This window comes from Euleptes europaea, chromosome 5, assembly GCF_029931775.1.
Source record: "Euleptes europaea isolate rEulEur1 chromosome 5, rEulEur1.hap1, whole genome shotgun sequence".
NCBI classification, from domain to species: Eukaryota; Metazoa; Chordata; class Lepidosauria; order Squamata; family Sphaerodactylidae; genus Euleptes; species Euleptes europaea.
In genome coordinates this window covers 77,031,176-77,054,127 of record NC_079316.1, presented here as the reverse complement: position 1 = coordinate 77,054,127, position 22,952 = coordinate 77,031,176, and the positions used below count along the sequence as shown (strand labels likewise).

General features: G+C 47.2%; 1 protein-coding gene across 1 annotated transcript in view; it reads right to left on the bottom strand.

The window, feature by feature from the left end:
* The window catches only part of DPYSL4 (dihydropyrimidinase like 4), a 36,452-nt gene extending 26,763 nt beyond the window's left edge, over positions 1-9,689 (bottom strand). Inside the window, exons 1-2 of the mRNA XM_056849624.1 lie at positions 9,643-9,689; positions 1,548-1,636 (exon numbers count right to left, since the gene is read on the bottom strand). Coding sequence (XP_056705602.1) covers positions 1,548-1,636; positions 9,643-9,681 — 128 coding nt within the window. The 5' untranslated portion in view covers positions 9,682-9,689. The remainder of the gene's footprint in view (positions 1-1,547; positions 1,637-9,642) is intronic.
* Between the last annotated feature and the right edge of the window lie 13,263 nt (positions 9,690-22,952).

Here is a 22,952-nt window from a genome sequence, read left to right as displayed (position 1 = left end):
TGATACTGTTACCCAGGTCCCTCTTTCTAGATGTATGATGGCTGCCCTGACTCCATCATGGCTAAATTTGTCTTGGTACCTATTTTATGAGCTAACAATGCCTTGCTTTGGAGAAGGTGAGGGCATGGCTCTCCTTAGTCAGGGGAGGGGCTGTGGCTCAGTGGTAGAGCATCTGCTTGTCATGCAGAAGGTCCCAGGTTCAATCCCCAGCATCTCCAGTTAAAGGGACTAGGCAAGTAGGTGATGTGAAAGACCTCTACCTGAGACCCTGGAGAGCAGCTGTCGGTCTGAGTAGACAATGACTATGATGGACCAAGAGCCTGATTCAGTATAAGGCAGCTTCATGTGTTCATGTGTTATGCTAACCAGTGGCGAAAACCCTGGGCAGGAGATTGATTCACTGATGGGAAATCTACACGTCTACCCATATGAATACATGAAGTGGCCTTATACTGAACCAGACACTTGTTCCATCAATGTCAATATTGTCTACTCAGACTGGCAGCAGTGCTCCAGGATCTCAGGCAGAGGTCTTTCACATCACCTACTGCCAAATTTGTTTACTGGAAATGCTGGGGATTGAACCTGGTGCCTTCCACATGCCAAACAGATGCTCTGCCACTGATCCACGCTCCCCAATTACCCACTGCTGCCCATTTGAAATTACCCATTTGAAATTTAGAAGCTCTGCTTGAAGTTCCCTGCAAAATCTCTCATCAGTGCTCTACCCAACATGCTCTACCCAACACAGCAGTCTAAGGATAGGTAACCTTCTCCTCTGTTCATTCCTTTTCTCTTAAAAACTCTCCTTTCCCCTTCTTTAAATCCCTCTCTTGCTCCCACTCTTCCTCATGGCCATACCCCTGTAATTTGTATATATGCTGGTCTTTAACTGTAACAATAAAGATTGATTGAATTATTGGCCGTACCCCAATGCAAAATTTTCACTCAGCCAGAGTGGCTCTCCTTCACTTTCTTTCCTCTCATGTAGCTCTGCATACACATCCTTCTGAACACAACAATTTCACTGTTTTTATGCTTATAGACCTTTCAGTTCCTGTTCTCCTGGATTTCCCCTCAATAAATTCTAAGCCTTATTTTGAAAACGATCTAGTCCTGGTTTTCTGGAGTACTGCAGAATTGCCAGCAGAAATCCAGAAGTGTCTTGAGTCCCCGCCCCTTGAAAATTCGGCTTTGTAATTGGCTGTAGTGCTCACTGTGAGAAAAATGTCACCCCACCCCAGCTCTCCTCTCCCATGCTTTGGTTTATGCATGGAAAAGGTGATGATTTAACCCAGGTTGATCAGACGGGGAGATCAAAGAATCACGTTATAACAGGATCAGGAAGACACAGACATTGTGTGGGCTGGGTGTGAGGTCAGCTCTAAGGGATGAAAAACTTTTATATAACCCCAATGAAAAACCGAGTCAGACCAGCGGAGAAAGTAAGTCAAGGTGCCCATGTATAAAAGACCTTAGAAAAAGTTCAACAAACTTGACATGAAACTATACAAAATTGTACTATAGAATATTTTGCAACTACTTACTTAATCAAGCCATCTTCCACATAGATATCTGCATAAAATGACTGGTCATCATTTACAATCTTCCCTCCTTTGATGAGCAGCCGATCGCTCTAATAAGAAACAAAATAAACAAATTTTCCCAGATACCTTTTAGAGATTTCCTGCTCATGATAGACAAAACTTTCTAGTAGCCACACTGGTCAGCAGAAATGTTAAGGAAAAAAGAAATCAAACAGTGTCTTTTATGGGGACCAACCAAAAACATCTCAGATCAGCAAACATCAGAGAGCAACCCTGACTTTCCTAGAAGTCTTCGTCAGGCTGGATGAAAAAGGGAGGCAGGGAGAGAAAATAAGCTGCTTCAAGGCACTGTGGCAAAATCCCAGTCACAATACAAACAGGTATTTGAAGGGCTGTCTTAGAGGAGGGCAGGGTGCTGTTCCTGTTGGTGGCAAAGGATAGGACTCGCAATAATGGGTTTAAATTGTGGGCGGAAAGGTACCGACTAGATATTAGGAAAACGTTTTTACAGTAAGAGTTGTTCGACAGTGGAATCAGCTACCTAGGGAGGTGGTGAGCTCCCCCTCACTGGCAGTCTTTAAGCAGAGGCTGGACAAGCAGTTGTCAAGGTTGTTCTAGGCTGAACTTGCATTGAGCAGAGGGTTAGACTAGATGACCTGTATGGACCCTCCCAACTCTATGATTCTAGGTGGTATCATGTTTTCTAACTCAATACTGCAGCTGCAGACTTTGGGTCTTTCCACCATGCCTTGAAAAAAACTCCTGCCCCCAGGCTTGTTTTCTGTACTGAACCCCCAGCCTGATGAAGTGTTCTGGAGGACTCAAAAGCTGGCACACCATTTTGTGATGCGTACCGATCGGTGACATTTTGGGTGAGTTAAAAGGTGCCACGTGACTTTTGTTTCTGGAATTCATTCAGCTGCTGTTTTACGTGTATTCAGAAGCAGGTCGTGAGAAATGCCCAGTGAAATTAGAGTGCAGATGAGAGGAGGGTTGTTACTAAAGATTGACCTAAAAAGTATGCAGATTTCAGGTCCTGCAGCAACATTGGATGTTTGCTGATTCCTATGGAAAACTGAACCGTACCAGCTCAAAGGTATACACTTAAAAAGTAATGTAATGAAGGAGCCCACCGAGAGAAAAAAATCACAGGAAAAGAACTGGAAATCATCCTCTATTTGTCCGCTGTGACCCATTTTGCTTTCTTTGAATAGTACAGTCTCCATGATACAGAACTGCATTCCTCTGAAGGCCAAACCACACATATGCCGTTTTCCCCTGACATTTTCCCTTTTGCTAAATGCAGCAGGCTACAACAGGTAGTGAAAGACCTGCACAGCCTTTCCCCCTTTATTCCATTCTCGGGTGGGGTGGGGTGGGTTTCTTGCAGGGCAAAAATACAGGGACTCCTGGGAATGGTAGTTTTTAGTGCACTGATCTTCCATTATTAAAAAAGGAGGCAACTACATGCAATGGAGGGGCAATGGTAGTTTGGCCTTGCCTACTACACAAAGAAGCAGGCCAGAGGCGGGGTCCCACAACCCGTTTATATGGTAAAGGATCATGTCCTTGTGCCTTCTCTGTCATGCACATAAATTACGGTGTGACATGAATTCTGCCATATGTGAGTACATGTGATTGGCACTAATTCTCTTCCCTTTTTCAACAAGGAGAGAATCACAGGAATTGGGTCTATGACAAATGTACAGGCAAAAGGTCCTTGCAGTACCTTAGGTGCATGAGAGGAGGGGGGTACATGACCCCACCCCAAGAGGATTGCAGTTGGTACATGACCCCACCCAAGTGGATTGCAGTCGGCCTCAAGAAACAATTTGAAGTGGAACAAGCAACAGGAGTGACTGCTCAAGTGGTAACGCACACCTACTGGAACATCTTTGAGGAACTGTGCTTGAAAATCTGCACCAGGAGTTCCCAATGTGGTTGCCCATGGGTGTCATGGTGCCTGCAGATACCTTTTCTGGCACCCACCAAGTGTTTTTAGGAAGTGGGCCGGGCCATGCAGGGCTTCTGTCCAGCAAGTCTTCTGATTGGCTGTGTAGATTTTTAAAAAAATGTTTATTTGGCAGCACAAGGATCTTCGCCATGTGACTGAAGTTAAGCTGCAGCAATCATTTTGTTGCTGGCCCCGCCTCCTGCGGCAGCCATTTTGTCACTGCGTCCTCCACGCCATGTCAGAATTTCAAAGCTGCCTGCAGGCTCAAAAAGGTTGGGGACCTTGATCTACAATCATGAGCTTGATGCAAAAATAAAAACAAACACATTAAACAATGACACCCCCACCAAAACAAATCTCAGAACAGCAACCAAACAGTCATCGACGAGCAAAATTATAATTTTAAGGGGATTTGAAGGACTGACACATTTAAAAATGTGACAATCCCACCCACAAACATTTCCATTTTTAAAATGTGATGCCGGGCAGATGGATCTCGATTAAGATGGCTAAAAATGAAAAAGCAGAGCGCACTCCCACATTCTTCATCTCTCCAAATCAAACAGACTGATACTGTTCCCTTCTCCCCCATCGCCAAGGATCTCACAGAAACCAAACCTACAATTTGCTTCAAGGTGCTTCCTTTGGAGTTGACCTTTGTGAGCCATTCCAGAGAATCAGGCAGCTACTGGGAAGAACACCGGGGATGCAGAAAGACCCTTAAATTCTGCTCAAATTCTTTGTGTTCAAAAAGGAACGTCTGATCCTCCTGTTATCCCATTTTACGTCAGGCCCACTTTTGGGGAGATCGTTGAATAGAGAAGTGTCGCTGGATTCTCTGGGGTTTTATAGGTTCAGGAAAATATGGGCAGTTGGTTTGAAAAGAAATCCAATTACAGATTGCGTTTATAAATACTGTCGTGCATGTTAAAGTGAGCAGTGTACTTCAGCTCTAAATCAATTTTCAGACTAGAACAATTGGATTTTTCACAGGGGTGTCTCGGTGAAAAGCTTCCCTGACTTCTCAACCCATCCTTTCCCCCCTTCAGGGCCCCCTGGATTCCCGACTCTCTAACTATTCTCAAACCCTCTCCCATAACAACCGAGAATGCCAGATGCGGCCAGCCAGCTTTTATTCAAGTGGCTTTTTTTTTCATTCTATGCTTGAATGGCTCCGGCTCCACACGGCCAAACAATGCAGGATTTTAAAGAGCCTTCAGTTGTCAGACACTGGGGGGGGGGGAATCCGCTCTGCCCAGATAGCCCTCATTTTATTACACTTGCTTTTAGGGAAAAACAAAACACAATAGTTGTGAAAGAGCAGAGACGCAGCGAGTCCTGCCCAGACTATGTACCGCCTCTGAATGAGGAGCACAGAAGCATCTGAGGGTTTACAGCCTACTGGCCCTTTAACCGACTAGGAAATTTCCTGCTAGGCCAACGGCAGCCAGGAGCTAAGCAGACCCCCTATGTTACTGGGGGCATGCGACTCTGAGACGATGACAATGGATGTGAGCTCGCTATTGTCATGGTTACCGCAGCCCAGGCTCAAGCCAAGCGGCCCCTCTGCAAGGACAACTTGGCCAGACCCGGATTTATGCAGAAGTAAGAGACAGTTTAGGGCAGGGGTGTCAAACATGTGGCCCGGGGGCCGGATCCGGACCCTTGAGAGCTCTTATCTGGCCTGCAAGCCAGCCACACCCCCTCCGTCCCAAGGTGTCAATGATAAAAGACTATTAAATAAAATAAAATACTGAAAGAATGTTATTTTTTTAATCATGTTTATATTTTAAGTAAAACAAATAAAGTAAAAATATCATTAATTGGCTTTGCTGATTTGTCTTCTATAAAGTTTGTCTCTCTGGTATATGGCATTAAATTTTATGGTACCCATGGCCTGGCCCGGCCAAGTAACATTTATGGCATGTCCGGTCCTCGTAACAAATGAATTCGACACCCCTGGTTTAGGGCCTCAGATGATACAGGGCATACACACACAAATAAGCTACTCAATTGCAATGTTAGAATAAAGACCCATTTGGCCGGCTAATACTCTGGGGGCTTTTAAACTTGACAGTTTAGTATGTTGTAATCCAGCCCTGCGCCCTTGGCTCTGCTTCCTCCAAAGCTATTTTAACAACCCGATCTCCCCCCCCCTTTATGAAGTAAGTCCATTAACACAGGATCACACAAGCCAAGAATAAATTGTGATTTAGTGAATTATAAGGTTCATTTGGAGGTCAACTGAACAAGAACTAAGTGTCATTGAGGTTCCGTTGGATACAACAGTCAGGATCCAAAGAACTGTCCAGGTGCGGGCAATGTACCTGCCTCAATCTCCATGGGATGTCTGACTTTTGAACAACTTGAAACTCCACGCCATACCACAAGCCGCTTTTTAAACTCTCCCCAGTTTCAAAAGCAATTTGTCACACAGTCCTGGGGATGGAGTGGGATTGCTAGACGTTTAAAGCCCCCTTGCGTTCATGGAATTAATTTCACACTACTTTGGAGCCGGATTGGTGTACTGTACTCTGTTTCACATTTTATTTCAGCAGTCATCCCTCTCTTCAACTCCTACAACTGACAAATCTAGTAGTAAATTGGCTGCCCTTCCTTATTCCAATCATAAAAGTGGCAAAAAGAGGTCACCCGTAAATGGGGCAGGGTTTGCAAGAAAACATAACTTTGTAAATTAGTCCAAAGCAAACAAAAATAGCCAGATGTCACTGAGTGTGCTACAGAAGGTAGACAGCAACCGAGTGTCAGTTAGAAAGAGTCTGCATAACCCCCTGGATGTTCTCAGGCTCCTGCAGGGGGAGATTTTGGTGATGGGGAAACATTTCCAAATTGCAGTACCATCCGGCTATTCTTCAGATGCTCCCAGCTTGTTTTATTTAACTCATAAATGTAACTTAACAAACGGAAACCCACAAGGATGTGCAGGAGGCATATCATTTCCCCCTTCCCCACTATTTCCTCCTTACCGTCCCTGAAAGCCCCCATACCTCCCTTTTCTTGCTTCCTCCTCTCCTTCCCATCCAGCAGCCAACCTACCTTCATCTGCCCCTTTGCTGTAAGCTTTCTCTTCCCACCCCACAGCAGCCTGTCTCTAGGAAAACTGTGGCCCAGTTGTGTGGTGCTGGCTGTTAGGCCAGGCCCACCCGCATGGTAGGGAAACCTCAAAGACTTGTGGGGGGACCTCCCTTTCCCTTTGTCCCCTCCCCACATTATTTCCTCTTTGCCTGCTCCTGGCAACCCCCATATTCTCTCCCCTTTTGCTGCTTCATTCTCTCCTCAGCCATTCACCAAACGACCTTTTATCTGCCTCTCATCTTCAGCTACATTTATTATTTATTTATTTGCTTCATTTATACCCCACCTTTCTCCACAGAGGGGACCAAAGCAGCTTACATTATTCTCCTCTCCTCCTTTTTATCCTCACAACAATCCTGTGACAAAAATTAGGCAGAAAGTATGTGACTGGCCCAAAACCACCCAGCGAGTTTCCACAGAAAGATGGGAATTTGAACCTGGGTCTCCCAGACCCTACACTGAAGCTCTAACTGCTATGCCACCCTGGCTTTCACAGGGTGGATGGCGTTAAAGAGCAGCAAACAGTTAAACCTAGCTGAGTCATGCAGTCAGGTGGTATCAAGTCACCCAGAGGTTGCTCCCAGGCCTAGGGTGCCAACCTCTGGGTGAAGCCTGGAGACCTCCTGGAATTACAACTGATCTCCAGACAAAAAAGAGCTGTCCCCCTGGACAAAATGCCTGGTTTGGAGGGTGAACTCTATGGCATTACATCCATCTGAGGTCCCTCCAGAGACTTCACCCCAATTTGACCCCAATGAGTCCACCCTCAAAGGCCAACCCTGGAAAGGACCCTACCCTCTCTCCCTGTCTTTTTACTCACAGAAAACCAGTCTGGAAAGCTGTGGATGCTTAGCAACAGCCACTGAGGGAGTCCGTTTCTTAAAGCTACAGGCATTACATGGGGGGGGGGTTAAAAACACATTGGTGTTTTTTTTTTAAAAAAAACCCATGTAATTTTTTTAAGATTTCACATTTTTCTGGAATCCTAGGGGCCTTTTCAGTTTTGTGCAAAGATCTGTCTTGCCCGTTCACAGTTCCAATCACTGGATTTAAGTATCCTCAGATTTGGCTGACTTCGCTTTTAGAATATAGATGAATATATATATAGATATACATGTATACAGACAAGCATAAACACAGAGCTTCATTTTTGTGTACTGGGTGGAATAAAGAAGGGTAAATAACTGAACAGCAGAATCACAACACAATCCTGAAGAGCATGAACAAAACCCTTGTTTTAATTTGAGGACAGATCAAAAGAACATCGAGCAACAATACCGAATGTTTGCACTGAGGAATCTTGTATATCTGTCCTAAGGAAATCACTGTACAGATTCATTTTGATACAGGCAACAGAAATGGATGCAAATAATTTTCTGTTACAGCAACTGCTGACAATTTGTGTCCAGTGTATTTCCATTCATGGGGAAGCAGAAAATATTCTGGAGTTGCCCCTGGAAGCCTGTTCCGGTTATCTCTGTGTGACAATCAGTTCGGACAAAATGGAAGGGCTCATAACAGTGAGCAAGTATGGCAGACATGATAAATGCAGATGGCAAGACATGATTGTAGGTTAAAAGGAGTTTGATGTGACTGAGGTTTGCATGAAAAGGGGTTCCATTACACAATTTCTTTTGAAAGCAAGGTTTAAATTAGTAGCTTGGGTTACAGGTAATATGAACATGTTGCCTTTTGCCTTTGAAAAGCAATTAACAGGTAAGCAGAGTCTCGCTGTTATGAAGGGCCTCTAACAGAGGATAAAGTCCTGCAGAAATCCATTTGGGTTCATGCAAGGTTACAGTCAACAAAGGAGCACATTAATTCTCTCCGTGGAGAGCCCACAGTGGCAAATGCTTAAGACCAGCCCCAGAGTACACTTGCTTTGTCCCGATTTTGCTTCCACATATCCTGGTTCGTTTGCAAGTCAGGAGTGAAATCCACACAGTTCATGTTAGCTGGGGGAATCCTGGGGGTCTCACAGAAGATTAAGACTCCTCTGTGGAAAACCTGTCTTAATAACCTGTCTTGATTGCTGCCCGTGAGAAACACCCCAGACACCAAAACTAAATTATGCTCCTTGACCTTAGAAGAGTCTTTAAAAAAAAAATTTTTTTTTGGCCTCCTCCACACATGCTCTGTATTTTCCTAAACTGCACCTTTGGAAATACTCTTGAGAATGACTTTGGCAGGGTGACTTAAAACCACCAGTGTGTCCATTTAAGCTGTTGTTTCTTTGGGAATCAGAAATCCTTTAATAAGAAATCAGGTGGTGGTGGGGGGGCTGAAAAGGGACAAACAATGGAATAAGCGAACACCCAACAGTGAAACAGAGGCCATTTATGCATGGGCGGTTTTGCCTTGGATTTGCTGTTCTGGAGATGCCCATTTCCCCCATCCGAATCCTTAGAACTCAAAAATAAACCCTCCTGCAGAGTTTTGAAAACGGTCACACAGAAAGTGGCAAATCCAAGGCAAAACATCGTATGCATTAATGGGCAGAAAGAAAGGGGTCTGGAGGGCTAAAAAGGCTGTTGTTTTCTGGTTGGGCTTTGGGGAGGCCGGGTCCTCTGGAGACCTCCAAGATTACGAACCGCCCCATTTGTCCCAAGAAGGTTCTTTGTAATGAGAAGAAGCCCTGGCCAGGCACAGCTTGGACTGGCCCGAACTGAAGAGTCCCCATAGGAGAGGCTGCACCCTAGCCATGCACGCATGGGAGGTTTGCCTTGGATTTGGATGCCCATTTCCCCCACCCCTATTCTCAAAACCACCAGCCCCCAGGCAGAGTTTTGAGAATTCGGGTGGGGAAAAGGTGCAGCCGGAGAGCGGCAACCCCAAGGCAAAAACCTCCCGGGCATCAATGCCTCTGAATAAAGAAAGGCGGACGGAGGAGTCGGGGGGGGGGGGCAGCCAGACGCCGCAGGCCTCTGCGTTGCAGCCCCCGCCGGCCCCACTCCCAGCCCGGCCTGCACCCCTTCCCCGCGCGCATCCTTCGCCCTCGGCAGCCTCCCTCGCCCCGGAAGCCTGGGCAGCCGGCGCCTCGCTCACCGTGATGCGAGGGATGCTCTTCTTGCCTTGGTACGACATCTTCCCCGCGGGCCCGTGGCGAGAGGACGGCGCTCCGGCTCCGGCTCCGAGCGCAGGAGCAGCAGCAGCGGCTGGCTGGCTGGCGCGCGCAGCGGCGGCGGGGGCGCGTGCGCGCGCGCGCTTCCCCGCCCGGCGGAGGGTTCTGGCGAGGAGGGCGGGCGGGAGGCTCGCCGGCTCCCCCCGGGCCTGGCCGCCCGCAGCCTGATTAGCATGCGGCCGGCGTGCGGCGGAGGCAGACGCGGCCCCAGACAGGCGCCTTGGCGGCCGCTGCCCGACAAAAGCCTCCACGCGGCCACGCCTGCAAGCTCCGGCCAGGCGCGTCCCCGCGCGCTCGCCTGGCTCCTTGGCGCCCCAGATGGGACCACTGTGTCACCTTGCCCGATGGCAAGTGGGCCCTTGATGAAGTGCCCCCCCCCACTAAACATTAGACCCTGGTGGGGAACCTTTTTTCTGCCAAGGGCCATTTGGATATTTATGACATCATTCGCGGGCCATACAAAACTATCAACTTAAAAATTAGCCTACTCTATCGTCGAAGGCTTTCACGGTCAGAGTTCGTCGGTTCTCGTGGGTTGTCCGGGCTGTGTGACCGTGGTCTTGGTGTTTTCTTTCCTGACGTTTCGCCAGCAGCTGTGGCAGGCATCTTCAGAGGAGTAACACTGAAGGACAGTGTCTCTCAGTGTCAAGTGTGTAGGAAGAGTAATATATAGTCAGAAAGGGGTAGGGTTTGAGCTGAATCATTGTCCTTTCTGACTATATATTACTCTTCCTACACACTTGACAGTACCCCTTTCTGACTATATATTACTCTTCCTACACACTTGACACTACCCCTTTCTGACTATATATTACTCTTCCTACACACTTGACACTGAGAGACACTGTCCTTCAGTGTTACTCCTCTGAAGATGCCGGCCACAGCTGCTGGCGAAACGTCAGGAAAGAAAATACCAAGACCACGGTCACACAGCCCGGATAACCCACAAGAACCAATTAGCCTACTATATTTGGTCAAACATTTAGCCAAGAGGCACGGCCAGAAGACGGCTCTGAGTGTCTGCCACACAGAGTGACTCACTTTTGAGCTCTGCTGTCCCCAGCTGGGCCCAAGGGATTCAGACAGGGCAGCATCTTGAGCTAGAGATCTGCCAGGACCCATGAAGGGCCAGACCAAATGATTTCGTGGGCCTTATACAGCCTCCGGGCCTGACGTTCCCCACCCCTGCATTAGACATTAGATTACAAATAAAAATGGATAAAACATCAACGATGGTGTGACAGTACCCCCCAGAGATCTCCCGGTAATAATTGGCTTCCAGACTGCCAGGGAAGGAATTTCTGCCTCGCTACCAGCCTGCTCTGTGCACTGGGTCACTGGGCTAAGAGTCATGGAGTGTCAGAGTGAACGATAAACAAGGAGAGGAGGAACTGGATGAAACTGCAACTGAGTTGCCTTTCTCTCTGTAATACAATCAGATATGCATAACTTGTTGGTGTATCGTCATAACTTGAATTTGGATAAATATCTCTTCCCCAGTATAATCGGGACTCAGAGATTTCTGCCCATTAGGGCCTCTGAGTCAGCAGCTGCAAAAAACTGTTTTCTTGATAACAATCTTGGGTCTCCCTCTCCCCCCCCCCGAACCCCTGTTTTACTGCAACAATGGCCTTACAGTTGTGGGTGGGGCCCCCTTTGTCTCCTGGCAACCAATATTTGTAGACCCAGTCCGCCCCTGGTCGGGACACAGCCGGGCTGTTCTCTTTTGGGGAAGGGGCTGCTGACCCTCCGCTGAGAGCCCGGGGTTAACCCTCCTCGTGGAACTTGCCGCCGGCCATTCCGACGAGCTTTTCTTGGTGCCAGCCAGGGTGGTGTGGTGGTTAAGAGCAGTGGACTGATCGGGAGATCCGGGTTCGATTCCCCCACTCCACAGGAGCGGTGGACTCTAATCTGGTGAACCGGATGGTGTCCCCACTTCTACACACGAAGCCTCCTGGGCGACCTTGGGCTAGTCACAGTTCTCTCCGAACTCTCTGAGCCCTACCTACCTCACAAGGTGTCTGTTGTGGGGAGAGGAAGGGAAGGCGTTTATAAGCTGGTTTGAGACTCCTTAAAGGTAGAGAAAATTGGGGTATAAAAACCAACTCTTCTTGGAAGTAAATCCCTTTTGTTCTGCAGTGAGCTTTGACTCCTAGAAACTGTCGCCTCCCCCAAGACTAGCCGGTGCATGTTTGATCAGAAGTCCCACCACCTTGTTCGATGGGACATCTTTCCAAGCAACCCTATATAGATCTGCTGCCTTGAGAGACTGGTTTGTCTCAAAGTCAGGCTCAGCCTCCTACCTGAGCTTCACCAAGAATACAATCCAGACATTTTGGGTATAATCCATTTTAAAAAAAAATCCCTTGCCAAGATTTACACCTTCAGGTTCACTTCACCTGAAGCACTACTTCACACACACACAAAAAATAAGAGCAACCCTAGGCAAGGTCTACTCACAATCCTGCTTAATCAGTGGAGCTTATTCCCAGAAATATGTGTTTAGAATTGCAAACAAAGGAACTCATTGCCACACAGTGTGGTGATGCCCTTTAATTTTAATGGCTTTCCAAAAAAGTTCAGCAGATTCCTGGAAGTGCTCTTCACTTGCGGTAGGACTTCAACCGGGACTGTAATATAAATGCTCTGGCAGGGTAACCACATACCACATAGCTGGTTCTTTCAAAAAAAAAAAAAAATCCTTTTGTTCAAATTGGCAGAAGTGATTTCTTAAGAAAGGGGCCCCCTTCCCTTTGTGCGGCTCTTTATTAAAACTCATTTATCAGCATAAAGTAGCAGGTGACTGCGCTTTTGCCCAGAGCTCCAGTTGTTTCAGCTGCCGAAGGGTGTGTGTGTGTCTAGGAAAGCTGTTTCAATATTGCTTACCCAGTTCCACCTTTAGAACCACCAACTCCACTGCTGGAGCTTTCCTTTATTTTTCCACGCTCTTTCCATCCACTTCCTTGCATTTTTAGGGAATGCTGTTTCCATCCACATTTTTTTTTAAAAGAACAATGTAACTATTGCCATTGGCTTTAATGGTAGTAGTTGCATTGGCTGGAGGGGGGTGCACGCTGGCACTGAGCACGTGGAGTGATTTAGATGTAAACTCTGATTTGTAGAGGCAAAAATCCCCCGGTGCCTCTCATTTGCCTTGCACAATAACAAATAATTGATCACCCCTGTGTGATCCTACCAGCGGGACGCCCAGCTCTGGCACAGCCCCACAGAGGCTGCGCTCAAAAGCCACATGCAAAGTGATCACTAGAGAAGCCTACCTATTCATCCTTTCAAAGGGGCGGGCAAATCAATCTCCGCCTCTCTTTAGAGGCTGCTCTTGAGTCTCTGAAGCGCGCTGCAATGAAATACAGTATTATAATACAGTTCAATGCAGGATCGCATCTGTACGAATGCTCAGAATCCCATTTGTGAAATGCAGTTTATTATTATTTGTTCCGGGCGCCCCGAAGTTCATGGGTGGTCCCTTTCGCATGGGGTCTGCCTGGATGCAGAGAGAGGTTGCTAGGACTGACTTCCTTGCCGGGTCGCTCTCCTTGGTGCTGAACGTGCGCACAGGGGAAGCAGTAGAAGTACCTATTTGTGGAGCCAGATGCAGACGCGAAAGCCTTCTCCCTCCGCGACCCCCCCCCCTTCCTTTAAGACACGGGACTTGCCTTGGGGCGCTTTCACACATGCTGAATAATGCACTTTCATTCCACTTTCAAAGCACTTCAACGATCGTTTGCAGGTGGATGTTGCCATTTCACACAGTAAAGTCCAGCTGCAAAGGGCATCGAAAGTGGATTGAAAGCGCATTATCCAGCAGGCTTGAAAGCACCCTTAGAGTTACTCGAAAACTTCGCGTGACATTAAATACGCTCCTTCAACTGGGGAGGGGAGGGGGAACTGGGGTTTTTTAAACCAGGAAAGGAAAAATACCACGGGGGGTGGGGTGGGGAACCTGAGGCGCGACTGTAAGGAGAAGCCCTAAAGTTTAGCTCCTTCATCGGCTTCTTCCAGCCACCGTCCCCAGCGTCTTCTGTCCCCGTTACCTGATGACAGCCGTTGGGCAGTCCCTCCGCTGCTCCAGGTGAAGGGGTCCCCGCCGGGGTGAGGACGGGGCTGCCCCCCTCCCGGCTCCCGCTGCCGGCCTCGCTCTTCCCCTCCGAGCCGCTGGAGCGGCGGCTGGGCTGCCGGCTGCCGGGCTGCCCTCCTCCGCGGAGAGACTCCAAGTCCAGCGTCTTGTTCTCGAAGGCGCCCTCCACGCTGCAGAACAGGCCGCCCCGCTTCTGCCGGGGCTGCGGGCTGCCCGTGCCCAGGGCGGCCAGGCAAGCGGGCAGCTCCTCGCCTCGCCTCTCCGCCGCCGGTGGCTCCCTCCTCCTGCCGCTCATGGCTCTGCTCTGCTCCGCCTGCCCGCCCGCCTGGGACTGCGGGGAGGGGACCGGCCCGCGGAGCGGAGCGACGCCCTCCCGGGGGGCTGGAGGAGCCGCGCTGGGTGGGGCGGGGGGTGGGGGTCCCCGAAAGGCTCAGCCGGGCTTCGCTTCTCCGGACTGACGCGTGTGAACGCCTCGCCGGCGCCCAGGCGAGCCAGGCAGGTCGCGCCATCCACCGGTCCGCCCGACTGGCAGGGAGCTGTCCAGGGGCTCTGGTGCTGAAGCAGCCGCTTCTCGGCGCGCACCCACCAACCCGTAGCTGTCCCTTATGCCGCTTTGTCTCTCGCCTGGCCCATTTAATTCCGTTGAGATCTGGTGGTGTGTTGGTCACAGTATGTGTGTGTTGTGTGTTAAGTGCCGTCAGGTGGCTTCCAACTCATGGCGACCCTATGAATCAATGTCCGTCAATACGTCCTATCTTTCACAGCCTTGCTCAGATCTTGCAAATTTAGGGCTGTGGATTCCTTTATAGAGTCAATCCATCTCTCGTTGGGTCTTCCTCTTCTCCTGCTGACTTTTCCGAGCATGATTGTCTTTTCAGTGACTCTTGTCTTCTCATAATGTGACCAAATAGGCTCAGTTTAGTCATTTTAGATTCTAGGGTCAGTTCAGGCTTGATTTGATCTATAACCCATTGGTTTTTTTTTTTTTTTGGCAGTCCAGGGTATCCGTAACACTCTCCTCCAACACTGCATTTCAAAGGAATCAACTTTTTCCCTATCAGCTTTCTTCATTGTCCAGCTTTCACACCCATACATAGTAATACGGAATACTCTGGCATGAATTAACTTGATCTTGGTTGCCAGTTACATATCCTTACACTTAAGAATCTTTCCTAGCTCCTTCATGGCTGCCCTTCCCAGTCTCAATCTCCTTCTGATTTCTTGGCTGCAGTCTCTCTTTTGGTTGATGATGGAGCCAAGGATTAGCCAAGGTCGCAGCACATAGTTGTGAGGAAGCGGGGAAGGCTTTTCTGTACTTCTTTTGTTTCCCCACCTTTTTTGTACCCTCACAAATTTCTCCCTGTTACCAGTAGCTGAGAGGAGGGTTTAATATTCTTTCTACCCCACAGACAGCCACCCTTGCTTTTGCGAGGAGAGTTTCCTTCCCCTCCCAGTAGAAATAGAAAGGCTTAGAGGCTTAGAAGCTGAATTTAAAAGTTGAATAAAAGTATGTTTATTATTTACAGAAAGGTTTTTAGATTGTTAGTTATTCTTCAAGAGAGGCACAAAGCTTAAACGGTTACAGGCAGTTCAAAAACTTAGATGGTTTCAGGCACAGCTCTTAGTTTTGAGTTCAGTTTCTTCAGGATACTTAGATGATATTCAAAATACTTAGTGAGGACTCAGACTAACCTAGCACACAACAATACCAGTGAGTGGAGGTTCATCCACAACCTTTCCCACTCCTTAGATTTGCCCACCTCCTGTGGAAACAAATCTCTCTTCCCCGAAACACTGAGTCAGGAGTCTCCCTGTTTCAGAAGCCACCTCCCACCAAGTGACTGAAGAAAGGGCTATCACACACTGCCACATTCCCCTTGTCACTACTCAGGTTTGGTTTTAAAACAAGCTAGGTAGTATTTTGAACAAGTGTTCTCAGAGTCTCTCCACACCACCACACACTTCAGGAGCTCAGAGCCAAAACGCCTTCCCAAGAGCTAACTGCTCAAGATCTCCCCCCTCCCTCCAAAAAGAAACCCGTCAGCTTTCCAGACTCCACCCACTGCTTGCTGGCATTGGCTGACCGTTATCAAGTTACACAGTTTAACCCTGTATCCATCACAGTAATCTATACAAAAGATGCGTAATGATACCTTGATACTATTGAACTAAATGTACTCTTACCAACAGGCACATATTCCTTTGTAAGATTTTTTTGCTTACTTTGGAAGTTAGCCACAGGCAGTAAATTGTTCTTGGTTTCACATCATTTCTCCTCCCCCACCCCTTTAAAGCTAATATAGGATTGTAGCTCTAGAACAGAGCTTCTGGACATCATTGGGCCAGCATGCTTTAATGTATGCAGAAAACTTGACCTAATTTTTTTAATTAAAAAAAAGCTGAAAGTGGAGAAACTATCAGTACAAAAGAGCAAGAGCCCAGTAACACCTTAAAGACTAACATAATTTCTGGCAGGGTATGAGCTTTTGTGAGCCACAGCTCCCTTCTTCAGATACTGTGGCTCACGAAAGCTCATACCCTGCCACAAATTTTGTTAGTCTTTAAGGTGCTACTGGACTCTTGCTCTTTTCTACTGCTAGTGACATGTTGAAACTATGATTTCTTCCTAGAAATCATATCTTTCCTTGCAGACAAATTCTTTGAAATATAAAGTATCCATTTAATTTTTACCCATTCCATACATTGATAGAGCCAGTAGCTAATACTGTAAGTAACAGTTCAACCAAATGGCCTTTTCATATAACTAATGTCACATTGAAGAGGTACCTAATAGCTAGTTCCATGAATAGAAAACTAGAATTCACCCTCCCATCTCTGCAAAAAGAACCATCCTGGCTATGTGTGAGTGCCTCCTTGATGATGTGAAATTAAGAAGTTTCCATTACAGTGACCAGCCAAGTCCATCCATACAACATGTCCCTCATGGGAGAAGAGGAGTTACAACAAACAGTATTCTGTTCTTCTGAGTGAAGAATCCACATGGCTCCCCCTGAGGTCAAGTACCTGAGAGTGGAGGCCTTTCTCTGTTGTCTACTCTTTCTCTGCCAGCTGGGCCACAGTAGAGTTTGAGGAGATATGCTCCGGGGTGGCAGGGATGGCACCAGGTTGAGAAAAGGTGTGGAAGATGGCAGCAAAGCGGTTGGCAGGGAGGGGCTTGGTGCAGTACATCTCCCACAACAGGCAGAGGATAATGAGGTGTGGCAAGGGGCTGGGCAAGAGGTCAGGATCATAACATAAGAAAAGCCATGCTGGATCAGACCAAGGTCCATCAGGTCCAGCAGTCTGTTCACACAGTGGCCAACCTGGTGGCTCCTAAAGGGGCAGCACCAAGACAGAGCCCAATCACACCACAGGCCTCTCTCTCTTCTCCTCTAGCTGTCCCTCTCACTGAACAGCTCCTGACAACTCTCCAGCCTTTCCCCCTCCTTCCAGCTACCACCATAAAGTTACTAGTTGCCAGAAAGCTATCCCTCCCCATTGTTATTGCAAAAGGAGGGGGGAGGTGAGAATGTGAGAAGTTTGCAAGAAGGAAGAGGAGGCAAAGTGAACGATGAACACATGAAGCTGCCTTCTACTGAATCAGACCCTTGGTCCATCAAAGTCAGTATTGTCTACTCTGACCAGCAGCAGCTCTCCAGGGTCTCCGGCAGAGGTCTTTCACATCACCTACTTGCCTAGTCCCTTTAACTGGAGATGCCGGGGATTGAATGTGGGACCTTCTGCATGCCAAGCAGATGCTCTAACAATGAGCTACAGCCCCTCCCCAGAGGGCAGAGGCAGCCATTAGGGAGGGCTGGCCTGCAATCTGCTTTCAAGCGCTTTGTGTCATGCTTTTGGGTCCTGATCCGCAGGTTGGGAAGCACTACTATGCAACAATGCTGACCACAGAATTTTGATGCATGTGGGCATTATTATTCGGGTAGCTCCGTTGTGTAGTTCAGGGGTCCCCAAGCTTTTTGAGCCTGTGGTCACCTTTGGAATTCTGACACAGCGTGGGGGGCACAACCATAAAATGGCCACCACGGGAGGTGGAGCCAATGACAAAATGGCTACTGCGGCTTACCTTCAGTCACACCGTGAGGATCCTTGTCTTACGGTAGCAGCTGCTTCCAAAGCAATGTTTTAAAAAATCTGCATAGCCCATCAAATCTCCAATGGCCAATCAGAAGCCTTGCTGGGCAAAAGCCCCTCCTGGTCTTGCCCACTTTCTAAAAATGCTTGGCAGGAACCAGGAAAGGCATTAGTGAGTGTCATGGCGCCCACGTGCACCACGTTGAGAACCCCTGGCGTAGTTTATAAGCAGCCAGTGTTGGACATAACAGGGTTGCTTTGAAGCATTTTTATGCAGAAAGAGAAAAAAATCCATAGGTTTAAAGACGTTTTTAATTAAAAGTTTACAATAATTTATGTACTTTACAAATGAATAAAAAGTCTCTGATATATAGCATATGAATCACAATACAAAAATATGTGTAAAATTTTGTACATACGAACCTATTTTAGGCCCATTAATCATATTTTAGCACAGAACCAAACATTATGGATTTAATATATGAATATTATGAGATTACATTAGAGAACACAAATAGAATATGGCATATTTACCATGGGAGAAAAAACTGTGGTATATGGTTTTAGTTTTTACAGACATTTACAGCAGGTTTCTTAAATAAACTGTACAATAAATATGTAGTTTTAATATACATATCCACAACATGATTTCCTGAGTCTAAACCAAATCCATTACTGTTCAGAAACTACCCACTACAAGGGTTCAATGGTGTCATTACAGATGCAAGGTAATTTGGCACCCATCCACCGAAACCAAATGAATAAGCAAAGGGTTCTCCCTCCCCCCATACACACACAGACACACGACAGGTATTTATGTTAACAAGCTGTGTAAGGCACTCAAGGATATATTGAAGGCTACAGATATTAAGCAAGCTGAGTACTTTTAAACAATAGCAACAGTCCTTTGACAGCTTGACCTACAGGCAGAGACCTGAAATACGTAACACACAGTCACTGACAAACTCAGCAGCAGTTCGAGTGGATTTTAGTTTAGACATGAGATTAGAAAATGCTTTGTCACTGATGAACCTAAGCCATCTTGCCAGTTCATTTTTGCAATACTTAAACAGTTGAACATGTATGATAGTATTAAGGCTTTCCTGAAACTCTGGCATCACCATTTAATGCAGTAATATTATTTTCTGTACAGGCTATCATCCCAAATTTAAAATCTGGAATACCCACAGGCACCTTGGCCATCTTCTGGGCATGGAGTATGGGTCACTTGGTGTGTGTGTGTGCGTGGAGGGGAGATAGTTTGGAATTTCCTACATTGTGCAGGGGGTTGGACTAGATGACCCTGGTGGACCCTTCCAACCCTGTGATTCTATGATTTCTGGCAGAGGAGGAAGCAGAGAAGATCCCGCAAGCTGGCCAGCAGCAGCTCAAGAACACACATGAAGCTGCCTTATACTGAATCAGACCACTGGTCCATCAAGGATAGTATCATCTACTCACTGGCATGGGCTTTCTAGTGTCTTGAGCAGTGGTTTTTCTCATCACTGACTATCTGATCCTGAACTGGAGATGCTGGGGATTGAGACTGGGACATTCTGCATGCCAAGCAGATGCTCTGCCTCTGAGCCATGGCCCCTCCCTGCCTACGTTTGTTTCTTTTCTACTACAGGGATTTAAAGCCTAGGCCTGTTCAGAGGTGGGAGCCAAAGGGCAAGAGCCCAGAGAGAAGACCTGCTTTGTACTTTGAAGCTTTCTCCCCACCCCTTTTGCATGTCTGTTTGCTTGTTTTTTAGTTGTTAATTGATATGAAGAAGAAGAGTTGGTTTTTATATGCCATCTTTCTCTACCACTTAAGGAAGAATCAAACCGGCTTACAATCATCTTCCCCTCCCCACAACAGACACCCTGTGAGGTAGGTGGGGCTGAGAGAATTTGGAGAGAACTGTGACTAGCCCAAGGTCACCCAGCAGGCTTCATGTGTAGGAGTGGGGAAACAAATCCAGTTCACCAGATTAGCCTCCACTGCTCATGTGGAGCAGTGAGGAATCAAACCTGGTTCTCCAGATCAGAGTCCACCGCGCCAAACCACCGCTCTTAACCACTACACCACACTGGCTCTTCATAAATAAATAAAATAGATAACTATAATGAAGAAAATGGGAACTAAGCTTTCATTGTGAGCTGCTTCATGTATGGTGACAGAATGTAGGATGAACATGTTGTGGGATATGACGTGGGTTTGTTTGTCCTCCACAATCTCTCATAGAACCTGTATCATGAATTATGGATTTATGCATAAATCTCTATCTGAATAGGTCCAGTTTAAGCAATCCCTTCCCCATTCACATAAATAGAAGGGAAGCTCCAGTAAAGGTCACAAGCTGTTTGAGCAGGTAAATATTTGCCAACTGGAACCAAAAATTCCATTCCCTGACTTTCCTAGTGCTGATTATACAATGTCAATGCAGTAAAACTAATGCTTAAAATTCGCAGATGATGTAGGTGAATGGATTTCTCTGACAGCTGTCCTGGCACAGACTCACAAAGCGTGATGTTATGACAACTGTACAAGGTGTTATGCCTTAGTGATGGGCAAGCTTTGGCTCTGTATTTGGAGATGAGTTGCAATTCAACTGCCTCAGTGCAGGAATTCCACTGCAGATGCAAGAGCTTCCACAAAGTCGATGGGTTCCCCATTCAGACTAATGAAGATAGAAGGAGAAGAAGAAGAGTTGGTTTTTATATGCCGACTTTCTCTACCTTTTAAAAAGAATCAAACCGGCTTACAATCTCCTTCCCTTCCTTTCCCCACAACAGACACCCCGTGAGGTAGGTGGGGTTGAGAGAGCTCGAAGAGAGCTGTGACTAGCCCAAGGTCACCCAGCTGGCTTCATGTGTAGGAGTGGGAAAACCAACCCGGTTCACCAGATTAGCGTCCAACACTCATGAGGAGGAGTGGGGGAATCAAACCCATTTTTCAAGATAAGAGTCCACCACCCCAAACCACTGCTCTTAACCACTACACCATGCTGGCTCTCTAGATAGTGCAACAGGGTAAATATATATTTGTGTATTCAATATTTGAACACATTAACACATGAAGCTGCCTTATACTGAATCAGACCCTTGGTCCATCAAAGTCTATCGTCTACTCAGACCGGCAGCGGCTCTCCAGGGTCTCAGGCAGGGGTCTTTCACATCACCTATTTGCCTAGTCCCTTTAGCTGGAGACACCGGGGACTGAACCTGGGACCTTCTGCATGCCAAGCAGATACTCTATCACTGAACCACGTCCCCTCCCCCGTGCACGTCAAGAGCACACTTAGGACTCTGGATCGGGCAAATACATAAATTCAAAGTGTAGCTCCCCTCTGAATGCCTAACTGGAAACATAGAAACAAACTCAAGCAAAACAATAAAATCTACAAATATGTGTTTGTGACTTCAGCTACTTATATGTACAGCACACTGATATACATACTGGAGAAATGCAGTGGAGATATGGAGTTCTTATTTGTGCATCATTAAAGGATCCCTCTTCTAAGTGCACTTTCAGGAGGACATTACCTTGAAATTCGTATGACTGACTTCCATACAGTGGCCAATTTCTAAAACATGAATTTGGGCAATGTAATTTTTCAGAAATTTATCATGGAGCTGGAGTCGGAAAAGAAAATCGGGAATGCACTGCTTTGTGTGTGTGCGGGGAGTGTTTTCATGCATGGATGCAATGTAACCATTCACATCTTTCAATCCTGACCCAGATCCCTGCAGATCTGTGTGATTGTGGATATTGGAGAGAAATCCCCAAAAAGGCAAATAGCATGATCACAATGCCTCTTATGGTTTTTTTGGAGGGGCAGGGTGTTACCTTTTAATTTCTTTACTCCCTTCCCAAGCGAAGGGGTCAGGTTGCGCATCACAATACACCCATAGCTCCTGCACCATGGATGGGAAAATACAATGACTACAGAATAGGGAGGTCTCTATATTTAAGAGGAGGAGGTGTGTTTCAGTGGTTTAGCATATGTGCCACAAGCCAAGCCCCAAGTATGAGATAATGCCATTTTTTAGTATGCCTACACTACCTATGCAACCTTGCCTTGGTGTGGTTTTACTTCTAGTCTACAGACATATGGAATAAAAAGCAGCTCAGTATAAAAGAGAACAGGTTGGACTTTCCTTAACTGTGCACAGACTGTATTGCTACATTGAGATTATGCAGATTTTAAAAGTAACTGTGCATTCCTGAGATGCCGGCGTGTGGGGATGGTGAGGAAGAGGTGCAGCTGCGCCTCCTCCTAAGCCATTTCCCGCACGCCGCCAGGACAAAAAAAGCCTTTAAAAGTCTTTTTTCCATTTTCAGTGGGGCTAAAAGCCCCATTGAAAACAGCGAGGCTGCGCCTGCTAAAAAACAGGCACAGCAACGCTGTCCTGGCCGCCGGCGTCCCGGGCTGAAAGGGCATAGGGAGCTGCCTAATGGCAGCTCTGCCCCCTGGCCTGCCATGGGAATGCCCCAGGAATGCCCCCCCATGCTGGCGCCACAAGTCTCTGCTGTGGCTTGCGCCATGGGGAGACTTTGCCAGCGAAGGGGCAAGGCGCTGCTTGGCAGCGCTCGGGCACCAATGGAGCGGCCCTCACTGCCAGCGTAAGTGCTTCTTGTCCCATGATAAGATGTACTTACGATGGTGGCGAGGTTACACTGCCTCCTGAGAGGATTTGCCCCCCCTCAGGAATGCACGGTTAGTCTTCATAAATTGCATGGCATTCCACCCAACCCTAAAAACTGGCTGATCTATCTGCCTTTGATACTGTCACAATGTCACTGATACATTGGTGGAATATCCTGTTTTTGTAATCTAGTATCATGTTCACATAGCCCATTCTAAGCACTTCCCTGCCAATACAGCATCTTTTAAGCACATATACCTGATCAGATAGGTGTTTACTCAATAGTCTTCCGTGGATTTAATGAGACGTATCCCTCGGGAAAGTGGTACAGGAGTGAATTATAAACAGGCCAACAAGCTATGTCTGCAACTGATATTTTCCCCATTATTAAGGGGGTTCACACAGGGACACAGG